Raw genomic sequence first — 20,717 nt, 5'->3', positions numbered from 1 at the left:
AACTGGTGTTTCGGTCAGGTCAAGTACGCGCTATATAAAACTCTATTAAAAGAAATGACATTGTATTTCACAACAAAAGAATAACAAGCATTTGCAATGCAATAGGTCTCGCATTAGGAAAGTTTGAGCTATTGGTATTGTAAATGACAATTTTTTTATTTATGTGTTATTTTGAAAATAGCAAAATTAATAGTTTTGTCATTTACAATGCCAATAGTTTTAACTTTCGCAAATGTGACACCTATAGCATTTGAAATGTAATATGTATTGTATTTACGTGACTAAGATGTATTGATATTACAAATAACAATGGCTTTTATTTTTTTTAAATAATTAATATTTACAAGTTATTGTAATTTATAATGGCAATAGCTTAAACTTTTGTAAATAACTTTTGTGAAGATTATGTTCAGTGTATTTTATTGTGCCAAAAATACAAGAACAGAAGTGCAATATAAACATCTTTTTGTGACATTTGTAATAAAGCTTGAAACATTGAGAGAACATATTTGAACCAGTTGTTGGGGCGACGCCGGTGAGTGGGAGAGAACGAATAACAGGACTCACTCATCACCGGAGGCAGATGAAGGCAAACGCATTGAGAGAGTGGAGGGCGGAGAAGAAATGAGGGAGGAAGCGTAGGTTAAGAAATAACAGAAGAGGCGCAGAGACAGAAGGTAGAAAGGAGCGAGAGGCAGTGGATGGGAAGGGGAGGGATGCCAGGGAGCTGTTTTGAGTCCGGGGTTTTTAGGGAAAAAAACATCGCTCCCCACAAGAGACTGCAGTGTGAGCTCTGATTCTGAGCTGAATGTACCACCTTCACACCATCTGCGACACAGAGGTGCACAAGGGGACTAGTGCAGCCTTGTGAAATAATAATAAACAGAGTTACTACGTCATCCCATCGCTCCCTATAAGAGACTGCAGTGCTAGCTCTGATTCTGAGCTGAATGTACCACCTTCACACCAGCCGCGACACAGAGGTGCACGAGCTATTCCGTAAGAAAGCAAAAGGCTAATCACTGCGGTAATAAGGAGAGAAGGTGGTGCGAGTTATTCACATCAGCTGTTTGCAATGAAACAACACAACACAAAGGCAGCACTGGGAACTATTTACTAGACCCTGGGATATTCCGACATGAAAGGAAGCCTCTGGAAGATGGTAGGCAATGCGCTCACTAATGAAGGAGACTAAAGAGGTAACTCGCACTTATTTTATCTACAATGCGATGTATTTCTAAGTGCTCGGCAGGACAGTTCGGTGTAATTTTTTGCCGTACACGTGGTGCCATGTCTGTAAACACGCTTTGACCTTCCGGCTTGCCTAGAGATCGCATCTCAACACAGCTTAGAGTAGAACCTTAGATAGGACGGTTAAATAAGGAGAGAAATACTATTAACGGGGACGGATACCTGTGGCTGGCAAAGCCTCCAGTCTCTACGTGCAATACATTTGTTTACCCAGCATGTGCGAATAGCACTTCAGTAGTCTTGATGCCTCGTGACCGCCATTGCAGACGGATGCGGAAGCTCTTGGCCGGCCGGCCAATCCGCTCGCGGCCGACCGGAAGTCCCGCCTCCCCAGGTCCGCGAGCTGCCGGCGCATGGAGCGCCCTGCCGTCCGGTGTAGCCCGGGTCCCCAGGAGGGGGCCGGGGAGAAGGAGGAGTGTGGCGCCTGTTGCGGGGCTCCTCTGACCTGAGGGAGCCCCGATTTAGATGGAGACGCGCCGTGAGGAGCCCCGCCGGAAGAGCGCAGTTGGTGAGTGGGGCCCAGGGCTGATGTAAAGTGCGTGCGTGCCTGTTTGTATGCGTGGGGGGGGGGGGAGTGTGTGCGCGAGGGAACGTGTGTGCACATGCGTGACTGTGTGTGATTGAGAGAGAATGCGAGGTAGGGGATAGTGTGCCTGTATGTGTGCCTGTATGGGTGCTGTATGCCTGCGTGTGCATGCGCGCGCCTGTGTGTGTGTGTGTGCGTGCGTGCATGCAGAGAGGTGGGGGCTGCCTGTGTGTGAGCAAGGGCTTTGCGCATGCGCAGCGGCTTTGCGCATGCGCAGCTACCAGACGCTCGCTCCCGAGGTCAAATCCGACGCTCGTAACACTTTGGTGTCCACTCTCCTGAAAACGGATCACATTAGTTGTCGAGCTGACAGCATTCATGCTTCGCATGAATGCTAACGTCAGCTCGACCTAAAAACTATTGTAAAACAAAAACAAACAGCAAACATTTGAATGTTTAATCAAAAAAGAACAAATAATCATTTAAGAAAGATTATTTCATTATAAAATAAGCAACATTTTATGTCTCATAATATTGTAAGTACTTTAGCCCATAATAGCAGTATGGATATGCAACAGTATAAAAACATGCACATACTAATACACAGCAATTATACTAATTTGATCTCAATTTTACTTTACAGTCTACAGAACAAAATTCATTTCACAAATAAAAATAAAAGAATAAATACATTGTTTAGCAAATGTTATACAGCATAAGATTTTAACTAGAATGATTTGAGCATTGGTTTATGAATATTTTCATATTATACAATTTGTAGGCATTAGACAATTGTTTTCTGTCTTTATAAACAATAGGGAAAATGTTACTGTATATATTTTTACCAAATTTAAATAATAGTAAGAGAAAAAAAAGGGAAAAATATGTTTTTTACTTCCATACAAAACTACCTTACAAAAAAAACATTTTTATATTAACTCTCATTTAGCTGTATATACAGGATTATTAGTACATCATGCACTTTCAATGTTTAAGAGCTACACTGCAAAAAATGAAGTCAAAATTTTAAAAGGAGACAAATAAACTGTTGCACAAATGTTATACAGATAATGTTTTGCAAAATATTGGAAGATTTAGCTGAATAATAAGTATCATATTATACAAAATTTTTATGAAAAAATATTTGTGTTTTGACAAAAATAAAAAAACTGCATATTTTCTTTTAAGCCATTGCAAATGTATAAACAGTACAACAAAATAACATTAATTATGCATGATAATAAAAAACTTTACAACATTTAAAGCATCATTATTTTTATTATTTGACAATACAAATAGGCAACCATTATATAATAATTAAAATGATATTGTGTACAGCACATACCAATAACATTGAAAGAATATGCTTTAGTAAAAACGACACCACTAAACACAAAAATATAGCGAGACCGATTGGCATTGCCAATGCTTGTTTAATTAAAGGGGATGCGTGTTTTGCCAGAGGGTACATTTGGAGTGTATCCATGGGGAAAGGTAGATGGCGGTGTGAAGCCGCGTAAGCGTTGACGCTCTCCCTGCTCCACCGCTAGCGCCTCAGCGACCCTCCACTTGTGCTCCTTACAGACAGCAAGGTTTGCGCTCCCAACAGATAGCTTGCTGCCAATTTAAAGAACTTTTTATCTGCTATTCAAGGGCCGCGGAGCAGGGTCGACCCTGCTGGTTTCATCACCTAACTGTGCCCCTGCTGGTGCCGCTGGAGCAGAGAAGACGCTGCTGAGAAGGCGCTGCCCGCTTCTGACGCTTCTGACGTTACAAAGCCGCTGTGAAGCTGCTTCGCTTAGCTATCTGCCTGCCTGCCTCTTTGGCCCCGCTGTTCACTTCCCAGCTGTGGGAATTGTGAGGCTGCAGGAGGTCTCCTTCAGTCCAGCCTGCTGCTGCCTGCCGATTTGCGAAGCTGCTCCATTGCCTGCCGCTTACTGGTGCACTGTGGAGATGTTGGCATCTCTCCCTCGAGGTCGGCTCTGCCCTGCTCTGGTTTGATCTGGTCCAGTTCCTGTTGGGCTCCGCTCCTGTCTACTTTCCGTTTCTGCCTTGATGCATCTTTGTCTGGGGGCTGTGCAGCCGTGTAGTGGTGAAACACCTCATCTGAGGTCCTCTGAGGTTTGCCTTCGATGAGCTGCCCCATTGCTTATCTACTTTGATACTCATCTGCCATTGAGGAGTGGAGCAGGGGGAACCGTGAGGCTGTGGGACGTCTCCCCCGAGGCCGGCGTTGATCTTGCTGGCTCTGCTTGCTGTCTGGCCACTTGTTGGTGTCGCGGAGCTGGGTTCACGAAGCTTTGTAGACGCTCTATCCCGATTTTGTTTTTTCCTCGTTCTTGCTGGGCTTCGGTCCAACCTTTGCCTCAGCTCATCTATACCAGACGCTCACCCTCCGTTCTCCACTCTCCACTCATCACTGTAAGACCAGCGGATGTGTCGCATTGCAACTATAAACCGAAGGGTTTTCCAAAGCCGCCGTGCTCAGTGGTTCTCTTGGTTGGACCCGCTCCAGTTCTATTACATGCCACAATTACCTCCAACTGCTCCTGCAGCCTGTTTTGACGCCGCTATTTTGTCAAAGAAAGCGTCTGCACAAGAAATGGGCCCGCCACGCAACGTAAAAACCAGGTGCAACAAAACTTCCACACTGGCGGAAGCAAGCAAAACACTCCGCGCTGAGGGAAAAGACAAGGAGAAGGCTACTGGGACCACCGGGAATATTTATTTATTTTGAGAGTTTTATACAGCGCGAACAAGATCTTTGCAGATATCAGAGCGCTTTACAAGTAAAAAATACAAAGTAAAAATACAAAGTAAAGAAGCGAATATACAACGTAATATATGAGGTAGTTAGGTACAAGGTGCTAGTTACATAGGTAGGTCAAAGGACATGAGGTAGGTCAAAGGTGTGGTAGTGTAGGTACACTGAGTATAGACAAACAATTGTGTCAATAGCATAAAGTGCCATAGCAAGGAGCATATACTTGCTTAAGCGTGTTTAGAGTATTTAGAGTTTAAAAGTGGGCCTAGTTGAGGTGGGTGTGTGCAGGATGTATAGTCCCACAGGTGCGACAGTAGAAGGGAAGTGAGGATGGTTGAGGTGGAGAGGGTAAAGTGTGCAAAGTCAACCAGGTGCATCAACAATGTAAACAATATACATAATCAACCAGGTGCATCAAACATTATAACAGAGTACAAAGAGTGAGCGTATACAATTACATAATTCGATAATACAGGGTACAATAGGCCATGGACGGGCAGGGCTTACAGAGCAGATTCATGAGTGATACGTAATAATAGGTCATGTGTATTTTGCCATGAGGATCGCTTTAACTTCATTCTTAAAGATTGTGTTGGAGGAGATGAGCCTTGTTTCAGGAGGGAGTGAGTTCCAGATCCTGGGTGCCATTCCTGAAAAGGAGCGTTTATACGTTTTTTCCTTTCGAAATCTTCGAGGTTTCAGCAAAAGATTGCTTGTGCTCCTAGTAGTTCGGGAGCCACCCAAAATTGTCAACTTTTGAGTGAGGTAGGCGGGTGAATTCAGATGCACAGCCTTGTGTGTCATGCATGCGATTTTCAGTTGGATTCTGGCTTCAAAAGGTAGCCAGTTCAGTGATTTAAAGTCCGGGGAGATATGCGAGTGTTTTTTTGAGCCTGTGACGAGTCTCGCTGCGGCGTTAAGGGACGCTCTTAGGGGTGCCGTAGTAGTTAAGGGGAGCCCGCAGAGGGCGGTGCTACCGTATTCTATGTGCGGGATGACTATAGATTGTACTGCAGTTTGGAAGTCTTTGGCAGGAAGGAAGGATTTAAGTTTTCTCAGGGTATTGATTTGGAAGTTCGCTCCTTTGGTTGCCTTGCTGATGTGCTGCTGCATGTTGAGATTGGTGTCAAGTGTTATGCCCAAAGATTTTGCTGAGTCTACTACGATGGGCTGTACATTTAGAGCCGTTAATTGCTTAAGCCATGTTTGAGCCGTGGATATTTTAGCGGGAGGTGAGATCAGGAGGAACTCGGTCTTCAGAGCATTGAGTTTGAGGTGATTCTCTGCAAGCCAGGATTGGGTGTTTCTGATCGTGGTGTTCAGCAGCATGATGTCCTTGGGAGATTGTATTTTGAGATAAAGTTGGGTGTCGTCGGCATACATGTGAAAGTACACATTAGAAGCCTGTAGCAACGTGGTGAGAGGTTCCATAACTAGGTTGAACAGTGTTGGGGAGAGGGAGGATCCTTGAGGGACGCCTAGCGATACCGGTACCGGAGAGGACAGCAGGTTGTTGCTTTTGATTCTTTGTGTCCGGTTGTGTAGAAATGAGGTGAACCAGTCCCAGATATGCCCATTCTTGTGTTTAACAGTTCGAGTAAGTTCTCATGTTTAACTGTATCGAATGCTGAGGAGAGATCCAGAAGGATGAGGAGACAGGTATCGTTTTGGTCTAGGATTTGGAGGGCATCGTCCACTATGTGAGTCATGGCAGTTTCGGTACTGTGCCCTGCTCGGAAGCCTGACTGATGAGCGTTTAGGAGATCAAACTTATCTATGTGTTTAGTCAGTTGTAGTTGAACGCATTTTTCCAACAGTTTAGCGAGAGTGGGAATGTTTGTAATAGGGCGGTAATTGTTTAGATCAGTGGGGTCTGCTGTTGGTTTTTTTAGTAGCGGTGTGACTTGCCCTACTTTGAGGGCGTTGGGGATGGATCCTTGTTGAAGAGAGCTATTGATAATCTTAGACCAGAGTGGGAGAAGCCAAGGGGAAAAGTCTTTTACAGCGTTAGCAGGAAGGGGGTCAGAGAGGTGATTGGAAGGTTTCAGGGCGCTGAGCAGTCTGCCAATTTCTTCTACGGAGTAAGTGTCAAAGGATGACCAAGTAGCATTGTTCTTTGGTTGAGGTACTGCTGAGAGTCGGGGGTTGGAGTACAGGATAGCGTCATTGAGGAGATCGCTTCTTATTCTCTCAGTTTTTTGGATAAAGAAGGCAGAGAAGTCTTCGCAGGAAGGAGTAACGTCCATGGAGCTGATTGTCTGGGGATGCTCTTTGGATTGTGTTCTGACTAACTCAAACAGTTTTCTTGGACGGTTTTTAGCTTGGGCGAGCTGGAGGCTGAAGAAGTCTCTTTTTGAGCGTTTTATTTTCCTGAAGTAGGCGTTTCTCTGTTTCTTTAGACTTTTTAGGTGCACTGCAGAAGGGGCTGACCTCCAGGTGCGCTCTGCCATTCGCATCGCCCGTCTATCCTCATTGAGGCTTCCGTCATACCATGGGTTGGAAGTCTTCTTGGACGAGACTCTTTTCAGTTGCATGGGCGCCACCGCATCGATTATTGTGGACATAGTATTGAGATAGTAGTCAGTCAGAAGTTGAACGTCTGTATCGCCGGGAGGGGGAAGTAGCCGATTGCAGCTGTTAGGTGGTAGGGAGTTTGGGTTGAGTTTCTTCAAGTCTCTTTTCCACACTTTGTGCTTAGGGGGTTGAACTGAGTTAAGTCTGGTTTTTTCCTTGATGATGAAGGAGACAATATGGTGATCTGACCAGTCACAAGGTTGGATTGACTCCAGTTGAATAGCGCCCTCTTTGGAGATGATAAGGTCAAGGGTAGAACCTCTCTTATGGGTCGGGCTGTTGCATATTTGGTTGAGATCAAGTGCGTTGAGAAAGCTTTTGAAGCTGTTTACCACTGTGTCACTGTTGTCATTCCAGTGGAGATTGAAGTCGCCAAGGAAAATTTGGGTGTGCTGTCGTCCTGAGTTGGCTGTAATTGTATCCATGAGTTGTTGGACGAAGGAGAGATTGTCCCCAGGTGGGTGGTATATAATGTGTAGTGAACATACCGGTTTGCTTTCGCTGATGATATCAAGGCAGAGGTATTCACAGGAAGTAAGAGAGGAGACGGTCCCTTTGGAGACTGAGAGGTTGCTTCTGTAGATGCAGGCAATTCCACCGCCTATCTTTTTGTCCCTGTCAAGTCTAATGATACAGTAGTTGGGGGGGACTAGGATATCCAGTATAGCAGCACCCCTCCCTCTACATCTGGTGAGCCACTATTGTACATACTGTAAAAACAATCGTTGATAGCACCTAGTGTGCTTAAGGCGGAGGCACGGCCTGGATCACATCTTTGGAAATCTATTTTGAACTTACTGCAATCTGACAGTGCAACTGAAATCCTTCGTACATGTGGCTCTGAAAACTTCATCCCAGGTTTTGTAATGGCCAAAGTTTTAAGTACTGCAGTGCAGGGAGGCAGGAGCTGACCCACATCTAACAGCAGCAGTAGTATACGCATTAGCACATCACCTACAAGTGCTCTGTCCTCTGATGTTATTGTCGCCACAAGTTCTCTCTCAACTGTTCAGACAGACGGAGCAGACGGAGTGGGAGAGGCCGGTCTGGATAAAAGTACTAAACTTGACGATTTGGCTGAAAACGATAGTGTTGTAAACACAGCAATAGTCACAGTTACAGCTGCAGGACACAGTGGTTTTGTCAGTCAGGGCGCAGAGGGTCCCACTAAACATACAGAGGCCCTTAGCGAACCAATCGGTAATACCACCATCAAAAATTCAATGGCTCAGACCCCAACAGAGCCGGAGCCAGATTTAGAGCAGCACGACTTGGTCTGGGGTCCCACGAACAATGTGAAGAATGGATGCAATACCCCCAATGGGGCGAAGGCTCAGAAAAATAAAAATCTTAATACTCCTAAAAAACTCAAAGGAGGTAAAGGGCGCAGATGGGGAGCAAAGCAGCAAGTAACCGAGGTTATGGGGCGACTAATGGAAGCAACTGTTAATGCTCCCAAGGCTGGGACTAGGATCAGCCCGCTACCCAAGTGGGTGTCATCTAAGGGGAGGTGAAAACTATCATCTCAAGGCTTTCAAACGTTAACCACTCTGCGGCCTCTCCGACTGAAATATCTGAAGGAGAACAGGCAGACCCCGGGGTAATAAGGGTAGTCAGAGACAAGCACCAGTGGCTCCCTCGGAGAAGCCCGATCCTCCACCCATTAGTACTTCATCAACATCTTCAGTCTTCTCCCCTGTCCCCATCCCTGTGGCATCACCTCCGAGCCTGTCAGAAGCTGGTATCAATAGCCAGAACGCTATGGGAGAAGATGCTCCCTTCTCTACCATTATGTTGGCACTGAACACTCAAAGAGCAGAAGCCCAAGAATATTACCAGCAGGCTAAAATCGATAGCTTTGAAATTAAACAAGCATTGGCGGAGTTCACATCCAAAGTCGTCCAACTCTCTATCGAAGTCGCTGACTTACAACGAGTAGTGACGGTAGAAGAAGCCAGTACATTTACACTCAATCTTGTTAAAACACAGGATTCCCAACTGTCAGGAATGCTGTCCAGGATCGAAGATCTGCAAAATCGCCAGAGAAGTCAGAACCTGCAAATTTTTGGAGTTCCAGAGGGCAGGGAAGGCAGTGATCTGCGTGCTTTCATTGTTAGTCTTTTTCAAAAAGCCTTTCCTGACCTTACATACTGGGATATGGACACCCAAGTTCAAAGAGCACATAGATTACCATTGTCAATCCCAGTCTGCAAGGGCAATCAATCTAAAACCAACTTTGCCCGACCGATTCTGGTTTTCCTGGGTAATTTTCTCTTACGCCAAGCAATATACCTTAAGGCGCATCCTGCAGCCCCAGTCGAGGTAGATACAATGACTATCTTTGCGGGCTCTGATTTATGTAAGGCGACCATGGACAAGCGGTGGGGGCTTCGCCAACTTATGAATCCCTTTAAAATTGTCTCCTCGCAGGTGTTCTTTCAAGAGCCTGCACGCTTGAAAGTAATAAAGGACGACTGACAACATTTTTTTTTCAACGAGCAAGACGCTAAACAAACTTTGTGTAAATGGCAATCAGCCAGCAAGTAATGAGTTACAGTCTTAATCCTATGGTAGTAGTTATAAGAAAGGTTGTCTCCGTGGAAAGAGACTTCTATTTTTGGCACTATAATGGACACTCCTAAGGGAACTCCTCTCTTTATTTTTCTTGTCTTTTTCTTCGATAAGCATGCATATTTTTGTCTCATAAGCACAATTCTAGGTGGAGTGATTGTTGTACGGTGTTGGAGATAGTGGGGGTCACTGGGGACGAGGGGGGTCAAGGGAGGGTGTCTCCGCAATGCTATCATTATGGGACAGCAGGGAAAGGGGCGATTCCTTTTTCTTGTAACTGGGAAGGGGGTGGGGGGGGGGGGAAGTCACAGCTTTAACAGGTCAAACCCTCCCATTTACGCAGAGCAGCAGACAGAGGAGTATGTCATCTTGGGTACTGATAACTTGATCCGGTTTTTAAATACTTTTCAATGCCGGAACTCAAAACTCAAGTGTATGTGCTGGAATGTAGTAGGATTGAATCAGGCGGGGAAATGAAGGCTAGTAACAGTAGAGCTACGCACTTTTAAGCCTCATATACTAGCGTTGGCAGAGACGCATATTGCATATAAAGACAGAGCACTTTTTAAGCATTTGGGATACCACCTTATGGTGTGTACATCACAAACAGTTTCTATTCGTGGGGTGGCTCTGTTAAAATCTACACTGTGCCAGGCTACTGTTGTCCACTCACTTGGGGAGGTGGGCAATCTCTCCTAAGGGGAGGTGGGCAATCTCACAAATTCTGATTTGTGCGCGTAAGGTTACAATATGTATGGTTTATGGCCCTAATACAGACTGCCCAGATGCTATCTATCATTTGAGCTCCGAGCTGTCGGAGTGGTCTGGCGATAAGATAGTTATGGGCGATTTTAATTGCATAATGGATAGGAGGATTGACACTACTAACACTTCTGCCCGTGCTAGAATGTGTAAAACTAGAACTGCTATACGCAAGCTCCTCCATTTGCATCAGTTGGAAGATTCCTGGTGGAGGTTATTCCCTAATTTCCCAGGTCACACTTTTTTTTCTTCTCATAAGCACTATTCCAGAATTGATCTGATTTTTGCTAATTACTCCATCTTGGAAAACGAACTGGTGGTAGTATGTCCTAAAATCACTTCCGATCACAACCCAGTTATGTTAATAGCACAGCTACAGCAAATACACAAGCACCAATTAGGGATTTTACTTTTCCTAGACATCTTCTTAGCAATCCGGAATATGTGGAGGTGATGCGTAAGGCACTCGGGGATTATATCGACTCCAATTTGGGCTCTGCATCAATCGCAAGTGTCTGGGACTGTTTGAAGGCTTATGTCAGGGGAGTCACCTTGCAATACATTATAAAGCAAAATAGGTTGGGCCTTCTGCATTGGGACCAGGAGCAAAAACTGTGCCTGGATCTGGAGCGTCAGCACGCTATGTCTATTGTTACAAAGAACGCGGCTGAATATTCGATATACCGAAAGGTTGTAGAATCACGGGCTAAGCTCGAAAGACGGCTAAAAGATAAAGACGCTAATAATTATCATAAACTCTGGACTAAACAATACGAGTACGGCGAAAGAGTCAGTCGGTTATTGGCTAATCAAATTGTGGATCAAAAGGCTAAAACCCACATAAAAACGATTAAAGGGGTGGACGGATTGATATATACTAGGTCTGCTAATATAGTTGAACAATTTGGGTTGTTTTATGCTAATTTACATAGTAGCCCATGTAGTCTGGGCGAGCAGATCGTCTTGGATTATCTGCAGGAATGTCAGATGTCAATCTTGAGCCCGATGGTATTCGAGTCATTGGATGAAGACATCGATGTAAGCGAAGTGGAGGTAGCTATAAATGCCTTGCCAGCTTGCAAAGCAGTTGGTGAGGATAAGATCCGATTGGAATTTTTTTTAATCTTCAAAGATATACCGATTCCGATCTTCCTTCAGGTATGCAATTCTATTGTACAGGGAGAAGAGGTCCCTCCTTCCTGGAACACATCAAACATTGTTGTTTTTTCCTAAAAAGGGGAAGCCCATTGACGATATGAGTTCATATCGACCAATAGCGTTGATTAACGCAGATGCTAAGCTTTTTTCTAAAAAATTTGCGGCCCATCTGGCTCCGGTAATTTGCACAATAGTCTCAGAGCAGCAGCACGGTTTTGTCCCTGGAAGAGACACTGCCGCCCACATAAACAAGGCAATAGCCGCATTCGATGTTTCTGGTTAGATAGGCCAACAGATGCTGATGTTAGACGCCGAGAAGGCCTTTGAACGGGTGACATGGGAAGCACTATGGCTATCTATGTCTCAAATGGGCTTCGTCAAAGGCTTATCTCTGCGGTACAGAAACTATATAATCTTCCAATAGCTACAATCAAACTCAATGAGCTTTCCTCTTTCTCTTTTTCAGTTCAAAGGGGGACCCATCAGGGTTGTCCTTTGTCCCCTTTATTGTTTGCTATTTATATTGAGCCCTATATCCAGCAACTATTGATGAATGGAAATATTGATCCAGTTATTTTAAATGGGACAAATTTAAAATTAACCGCATATGCGGATGACATTGCAATTTTTTCAGCCAATCCTGTCAAAGCTATCACTGCAATCACGTATGAAGCACAGCGATTCGGCTTCTTCTCTGGCTACAATTAAATGTGTATAAAACACAGACGATATTAAATTTTCAATTAGATGCCCTCCCCCCCCCAGTAAATCTTAGGGTTACGAGTACAGCTACTTATCTGGAGGTATGTCTCAGCAGCCAAGTCAATCAAATTATCCCATTAAACTATAATTCACTACTAAAGAAAGTGTCGGTGAAGCTGGCACAGGCTACTTGTAGGTATCTATGGGAGGTGCAACGTGGTTAAAATGAATATTTTACCAAAGGTTTTATATTTTTTTCAGACAATTCCACTAAAAGTACCATCCTCTTTTTTTTTAAACGTTTAGAAAGTGTTCTGGGTAGCTTAATCTGGGGACATCGATGGGCTAGAAGAGCTATTCGACATCTAAAACTTTCATATATGCAGGGCGGATTCAAACTCCTTGATTTTAAGTTATACTTCTGGGTAGCATTTGCCAGACGGTTACAGAGTCTACTTAGAAGAGCTGATGCAAATCCTAGTTGGTTTTTATATAAGCTGGCGTGTGGACCAAATACTGGGTTTTTACTATATCAAACATCTGATCCCAACTAGTTTAAGCAGGTTTGCTTCAAGGTAATCAGAGAGATATCCAAAATATGGCAAGAAATCCGCAAAACGTATGCAATAGCCGATTTACACTATTATAAAGTGCTATGGGGGAATCCTTTGTTTCCTAATATATTTCACGAAAAGATTGGTAAAGAATGGCAACTTAAGGGCATAATTCGGATGGATCAGCTATATGATGATCAGGGTTTCCGAACTTTCTCATCTTTAAAAGTAGAATTTGATCTTTCGCAAACCTATTTTTTTAAATACCTACAAGTCAGGGATCATTTTACCCGTTGTCGGGGATTATCAGAGCTGTCTAATCCAACCAAGATCCTGTCTACACTTGTTGGTACTAGAGGCCGAGGAGCCCTAGGCAAAATATATCAAAAATGTATCGGGCGGTGGGTGAAGACGGTGTACAAATTGCAGACAAGCTTAGGACAGATTTTTTGTTCTGATATTTCAAGGGAGGAAATACAAGAATCTCTTCCAACTATCAATTAGGCTGTAACATCTGTCAATCTAAAACTACAACAGCATAGAATTATCTTCATGCTTTACTATACCCCTGAGTGAATTTCTAAATGGGCTAACAACTCAACTACTGCTACAACAAACTGCCCCAAATGTCAGGAATATGCTGCCGACTTACACCACATGTTCTTTACATGCCCCCGGCTGAAGGATTTTTGGTCTAATATCGTTCTGACTTTAGCAACTTGGTTTGGCTACGACAGTCCGGTTTCAGGGAAAGAGCTGCTGTTGGGGCTATTCTCAGAGTCCGGTTGTCTTAAGAAACCTTTAGCCTCTATTATCGCTTCTTGGGCTCGTCTGTGTATTGCCCGCTCTTGGATTCATTCCATTCCTCCCAGCATTAATGAATTTTGGTCTCTGATGAGGGAGATCTTAGAAATGGAAACTGCATTAGCTAAAGCTAGTGGCACCCGATCCCTGCTAAAATTTCGCATGGTTTGGTCCGGTCTTCAATGGGATTAAGGATTGAATGTGTCCCCTCTTCTTCTTCCTTCTTCCTGTTTTCTTTATCTCCTTCTTCTTCCCGTCTCCTTCTTCTTTTCTTTCTTTTTTTCTTTCTTTCTATACAATACTTTTCTGTGCTCTGCAACGCCTACTGATTTATCATTATTTGAAAATGTTGTTATAATTAATAAAAAGAGTGTGTCCATGAAAGGAAAATAATAACCAGCTGGGGTTGTAGGAAAGCTCAGTTAAGTTTAAAAGAACTCCTGGAAAAGACTACTTGATTTGATTATCAAAACAAAAAAGAAAATTATGCTTGTGAACAACATCCGCTGGCTCAAATAATACACTTCAGCTGCTGAGTCTGCAAGAAGACGTGAAAAAACAAATTATATATGCTATTCTTGCCAAAGGGTGACATGAATTAATCCACAATACTGTGAGTCCAATGACAAAGAGTGTAAAATAGCAAACATTACAAATGACATGGTAAGCAGAAAGATCGATCAAGTTAAATGACATGACTGTGTTTCACTGAGCTAAAAAGTAATGTACAAAGTACTTCTTGTTTTACAAAATTGAGATGCCTGTTCCTCTCTTGTGTAGTAAAATGCATGAGTGCCATGGCAAAACAATCTCCATTATATTTCTCTTTACCCGTGTACTTGATGGGGCACGGGAAATCGCGCTTTTATTGTCCGATTGCAATCTTTATCTCTTAATTTTAAAGCATTAATAAAGTACTCTCTGGCAAAACACAATATTATATTACTTTACAAGTCATCACCAGGAAAGAGCTGGCTCTAAGGGAGCCTGTTTTCAGTCAAATGTTCTATCACAAAGAGGAGCTCCGAGGGAAAGGAAGGAACAGGGTTGCCCTCCACTCAAAAGACCATCAACAATCAATAAACCCTGTCCTTTGGGCGTAAATAATGTCAGTATATATTGTACCAGACCAGTCACATGTTCATGATCTCTGTTACACTCCCCTATCCACCGTCTTTTCTTCGGGTGTATTTACTGCAATACGTCCAGTATTCTTTAAGAAGTTAAAAAGCAAGCATATTGGCCAACAATTCTTGACAGTCGCATAGAACAACCACAAGCTGTCTGAGACTTTAATCAATACAAAGCATCAACCACATAGGATTGAAAGCAGAAAGATTTCTGCAGAAAAATGTGTGAAGAACTGAATGACTCCTCACGGGAACACCACCCTCGGGGCAACTGGCACGTACTCACCAGACTAGGCCCCTTTCTCATCACTGGTTGTCATTCGGTTCAAAAGAAAAGAAAACGGTGTCCAAACAAAAACCAAGAAGTGAAAAAGAAAGTGGTCGCAGATCCAATCTGCTTGTGACAGATAGATGTAATTAAAATCAACGGGCACACCTCTCCGCAATTTTATTCATAGATATTAGGTGTGAACTGTTGAATTAAAAAGGCTGGTAGCTACCATCGCGTACCATTACCATTTTCACTTCTTGGTTTTTGTTTGGACACCGTTTTCTTTGCTTTTGAACCGAATGACAACCAGTGATGAGAAAGGGGCCTAGTCTGGTGAGTACGTGCCAGTTGCCCCGAGGGTGGTGTTCCCGTGAGGTGTCATTCGGTTCTTCACACATTTTTCTGCAGAAATCTTTCTGCTTTCAATCCTATGTGGTTGATGCTTTGTATTGATTAAAGTCTCAGACAGCTTGTGGTTGTTCTATGCGACTGTCAAGAATTGTTGGCCAATATGCTTGCTTTTTAACTTCTTAAAGAATACTTTCTGCTTTCAATCCTATGTGGTTGATGCTTTGTATTGATTAAAGTCTCAGACAGCTTGTGGTTGTCCTATGCGACTGTCAAGAATTGTTGGCCAATATGCTTGCTTTTTAACTTCTTAAAGAATACTGGACGTATTGCAGTAAATACCCCGAAGAAAAGACGGTGGATAGGGGAGTGTAACAGACATCATGAACATGTGACTGGTCTGGTACAATATATACTGACATTATTTACGCCCAAAGGACAGGGTTTATTGATTGTTGATGGTTCAGTAAAAATGTTAACAGGCAGCAAAGGCACATGGCCACCGTACTTAAAGAAAGCACGGCAGTTGCACTCATTTTAATTAAAAAATACAAATGCGGAGTCCATGAAGCGAGCGCTTTGCCAGGGCGCTGGGTGTGGCCTAATACACCTTACAGAAACAGGAGACCCTTAGCGATGTGGCGTAACAAGCAGAGCTATCAACTTTGGGCCTTGGGAACCGGGTTAGAGTCTCAGCATGGACTGTACAAAAAACATGCTGACTGTAAAAAATACAATTTAAACTCATAATAAACATAATTACACAACTGGTGATCAAACCATGGAGGAGCAAAAGAAAACAAGCGGAAGCGGGAAGTGCACAGAACAGGCACCCTCGGAACGCGTCTGATGAGACGCAAATGCTGTGTGTGTTTGTTCGCTCAAAAGGCAATGCAGGAGGAGGAAGTACACGGAACATGTACCCTCGGACACATCCGATGAGTCCAGGAAGTGCGCAATTGTAGTGCCTGCAACGCCAGTTTCAACAAAAAAGTAATTAACAAAAGAGTGCTTTGAAACAGAAAGTAAAAAGTACAGAGTAAGGTGACATGTACCGAAGCAGTCCTCATGGGATGTTACAACAGTAGAAAAGGAGAGACTACTAAAGAAATTAACCAAAGAAAAATAAGCTAGTCCAAAAGATAGTCAAAGGAGCCAATTAAAAACACGTGTGGAAGATTGGCAGAGCGTAAAAGCTCATGTTCTGAATACAGCATATGAAAACCCCTTCTTCCTGTATTTTTCACAGGTTACACCATGTAAAGACCTTTTCTATTGCATTTAGTACTAGGTCTACATCAAAAATTTCTCTAGTAGATATGAGAAATGTCACTACTTAATAGGTGAGCGAACACAACTGCTGCCCAATCAAATGCCAAAAAGGAAGAACAACATAAATGACTAAGTACCTCTCTCTCAATACTGCTTCTTAAATCCCTTTTTGGTGATTGTACTAGCTCTGTAAAACAGATAAAGTGCTCTCTGGTCATGCCTAAAAATACTCCAATTTACAAACTAAACAGTAAAGACACATTCACAAATATCCACAATAAAAAACAGACCTCTCCAGTTCCTCTTGAACTAGAGAGCTGTGATCGATGGTCTCCAAGAATTAAACAATGTAGAGTTCCTTCATTTGATGTTGGTCACAGAATTAACAATTGTAAACCCTTCCTGTAGTATGTGTCAGAGAACTTCCAATATATTAGACCTTCCTTGTTGCATTTGTCTGAAGGTTCACAATATATAAATCTTTCATTTTGGATTTGTCACTGGATTTCCCCCTGCAAAGCACATTCCTACTGTATTTGACATGGGGGGATGCTTCAACAATATATTTATCTGTTATAAGCCAGGGGGCTACTTCACAGACAAGCTAACACTACGGCTGCTTAATCAAAATGCCCATAAAGGTGATCAACAAAATTTCAGAATAAAAGACTTTTGCGCACCCTACAATTGAACCGAATTTAAGCAGCAAATACACCCCTTTGGAAACTGATCCTCAGGGTAGTGAGGCAAAACAGATGATGATTTACTCAGGAAGGTAGTGGGGTTAGAAATTTAGAACTCAGCATAGCACACAAAAACACTTAATAAATCAATGTCCTACCAGGGACTTTACTTTAAAAAAAAAAGTACATAAATCCACAAGTCAAGCCATGTCTTACTTTATTCGGTTGTATACATCAATCATAAAAATAAAATTTTAGAATCATAAAAAATAAGTTAATATACAATTATAAAATACATATATACAGCAGAATACCAATAAAAAATATAAACTTGATTAAAACATGAAGATCATCTCAACGAGTTCCGTAGTTTGATAACACACAGTAAAAACTTCACCACGTCCCAGCATACATGCTGCGAAGGTAACGCATGAATATAGACCCTGGCTTCCTTGCACTGCTTAAAATTTGCATCTTTCAGACCAAGTAGCAGGAAGTGACGTCTAATTGATACAAAAGAACAACAAGTGCAAAGTGTATCGAGTGGATTGATTATCACAGGGGCCTAATGGTACAATCACATGATATAAAATGGGTGTCACAGAGGCCTTTCTGACTTCATTGTGCATTCTTAAATCCAAAAACAACTAAATACTTATTCAAAAACTACAAATGCACACCATGAAAACCAGTTTCTGCAGCTTAACTAGAAATCCATGTAAGAATGTCTCACAGTATTAAACAATATAGAGTCCTTAAATTGGTACTTAGTGGGAGGAAGCACACTGCTGACAAATCAGTAGAAGTACCTCATTATGTTGTGTTTATTGCAATTCGTAATATTTTCAGTAACTCGCAACTAAGAAATTGCTTACTTTCCGTTTGTACAACAAATGCGGTTAATTCTGAGCATACCTGGACATATTTCTGACTAACAAAGTAGCTCCTTTCATATTTGGGGTGCTTGAAATGCTGTTTGTATTTCATCATATCAAGTAACACTCAAAAGTATGCAGGGTGTTCCAAGTCTTGTCTTCTTGAGTTTAGCAATACTGGGAAGTGAGAGACTAAAGCAGCATTTTAAGCGCCCACAGACTTACCTGCTACTGCTAATCTCTGAAAATGACTGACAAGAATCTAGAAATGCATGTTCCCAGAGATTCAAGCACTGGCTGTGCCAGCACTGGTCCGGTCCGCTATTCTTCCTGCAGGTGAGACTGACTAAAACGAATATGTACTGAATCGCTAAATAATGCATCTCAGAGAACTGCTACTGTCATACCAGCAATGTGCTCCCTTGTTTGGTGGTCAAAATACAATTCGCAATGCAACACCCCTTTGTTGTATTTCTAAATGTTAATGTATTTGGCAGTCAGTGCGCAATTTAAAGTTCAAATTGTAAAACCCCTTCCTATTGATTGCATTTGCCAGAGTTCACAATGTAAAAGCTGTAAGCATCTCTCAGAGAATTCATAATGTTAAATCCCTTCCTATCTTAGTGGTCGCAGGGCTAGACCATGCACACGTGCCAAAAGACACGATCCTGGCGAGACTCGCAATTTTTGGGGCCAGAAAGTGCCTTATATTAGCTGCCCCCTTAAATTTGCCTTTGCGTCAATATTAATCAATGGGAACAATATTTGTTTTCGAAAACACCCTTCTACCCATAGCTGCCAAGTTTCCGAGGTCCATGAGTGATAAACTGCGTTGAGTTGGACGATAGGACCTTACTCGACCAGCCCGAGGAAAAGGAAGAAGGGCTGTAGAGGAAAGGACACAGTGGTATGAGGAGCTGGGAAAGAGGGCAGTGGATGGATGCAGGAGGCTGCATATGAGCAGCAGATTATAGTGTGCCCCAAAGAAGAGTACGTGTCGTTATTGAGAACTATATTGGCATGTACACACAACACGCATGCCCCCTGCTGAATGTTTTTGTTATGGAGCATACATTTCTTTTAATATTGGCGGGCGGAGCGAAAGGAACACTGTCAATACAGTTCTAAAAAAATTTAAACAAAAAACATACCGAAGCGCTTCTAATTGGACCTAAAAATCAACACAACAGGGGGCGCGTCTGAAAGCTCGAACTTTAAATAAAGAAAAAAAACGAAGAGGATAGGCCTACAACCCACGCACGTAAAGCAACGGAAGGGAAGTTTATTGTAAGTATATAAAGCGGCCATCTTGAAGCTGTTTCCTTGATAATTGTAACACTGAATGGAGCACGTACTAATGCCACGATTCAAAACGTAAAAACTGATTTTGAACAGGTAATAACATATAATTAGGTCGAAATGGAAAATAAAGTATTATGGACGCCTACTTCGATGGACCTGGTTAATATGCAGCATTCTTGTAGCACATTTTTTTCGCCTCAAACTATGAATACAATCAACAAATAGCAAAAAATTAATTGGCCCGTCATAGATCAAGTACTACCCGCAACATGTTTTAACAGCAACGCCTATTAATTAGGTCTAGAAAAAAAGAGCGAAGCAAGTAGAGTGCACGAAACGTTACGTAAAAGATTACTCGGGGACGTCGCTAGTGTTGTGACAATTCCGTGCTTGTTACAATCTATAATGACAGGCTCGCTTTATCGCATTTAAGAGGCGGGGCTTAGGTTCTCTTGTCCAACTTCTGTTTCTCGGTTTCTTAGGAAACAATCCCCCCCCTCCCCCTGAAGTTCTTCAAGTTTCGCGCGTATGTTGTCCTATCCGTGCTACTTCTCACCTTAATCTGGTTCTCGAGCACCGTTCCGTGTCCAGCGACGAGCAGGATGCAGATCATTGCGCGACCGCCTGTGTTCGCTGAAACGTGCTGAGGTTGTGGGTCTAAAAAGCAGAGTCCGAGAGGGTGAATGGAAGGCGGGAGTGGTGGCTTAATCTTGTAGTTAACATTTCTTGCTTCAGTCTTCCGAGTTTGATGTGTGGGGCGTGGCGGGAAAAAACGGGCGTGGTCAATGTTACACGACACCTTTAGGGACATTGAATAGAACCGAAATGGAATGTCCTGTGCTCTGAAAGCGAGGGATGAGCAGACCGCTAAACAGGAACCTTGCAAGTGCACTTGCTTGCCTTAAATTTAAATGTGCAAAACTCAATCTGCAAACGTAAAGGGCGATTGAAATCCAGTATTTTGTTAAATTGATGGAGTCATTTGAAGCTGCCTGAATGCAGATGTATTATTTAATAGTAGTAATACAAGAGCGTTAACAGATGACCTGTGAAGTGTGTACTTTTGTACTATGTACAGTCTGGGCGTTATTAAAATGTATATTTCTGAAGCACTTTTTAACATAAACCTCTTTGCACATTTTGTAGCCACAGACTATATTATCCTGTGTG

The 20,717-nt window shown here is 42.8% G+C and overlaps 1 protein-coding gene across 1 annotated transcript in view; it reads right to left on the bottom strand.

Annotated features, from left to right (window-relative positions):
- The window catches only part of LOC144823367 (uncharacterized), an 888,205-nt gene extending 867,888 nt beyond the window's left edge, over positions 1–20,317 (bottom strand). The window contains exon 1 of the mRNA XM_078681837.1: positions 20,104–20,317. Coding sequence (XP_078537963.1) covers positions 20,104–20,160 — 57 coding nt within the window. The 5' untranslated portion in view covers positions 20,161–20,317. The remainder of the gene's footprint in view (positions 1–20,103) is intronic.
- Positions 20,318–20,717: the final 400 nt, after the last annotated feature.

This window comes from Lissotriton helveticus, chromosome 3_1, assembly GCF_964261635.1.
Source record: "Lissotriton helveticus chromosome 3_1, aLisHel1.1, whole genome shotgun sequence".
NCBI classification, from domain to species: Eukaryota; Metazoa; Chordata; class Amphibia; order Caudata; family Salamandridae; genus Lissotriton; species Lissotriton helveticus.
Note: the sequence above shows the minus strand (reverse complement) of the source record. Positions and strands in the feature narration are given on the sequence as shown.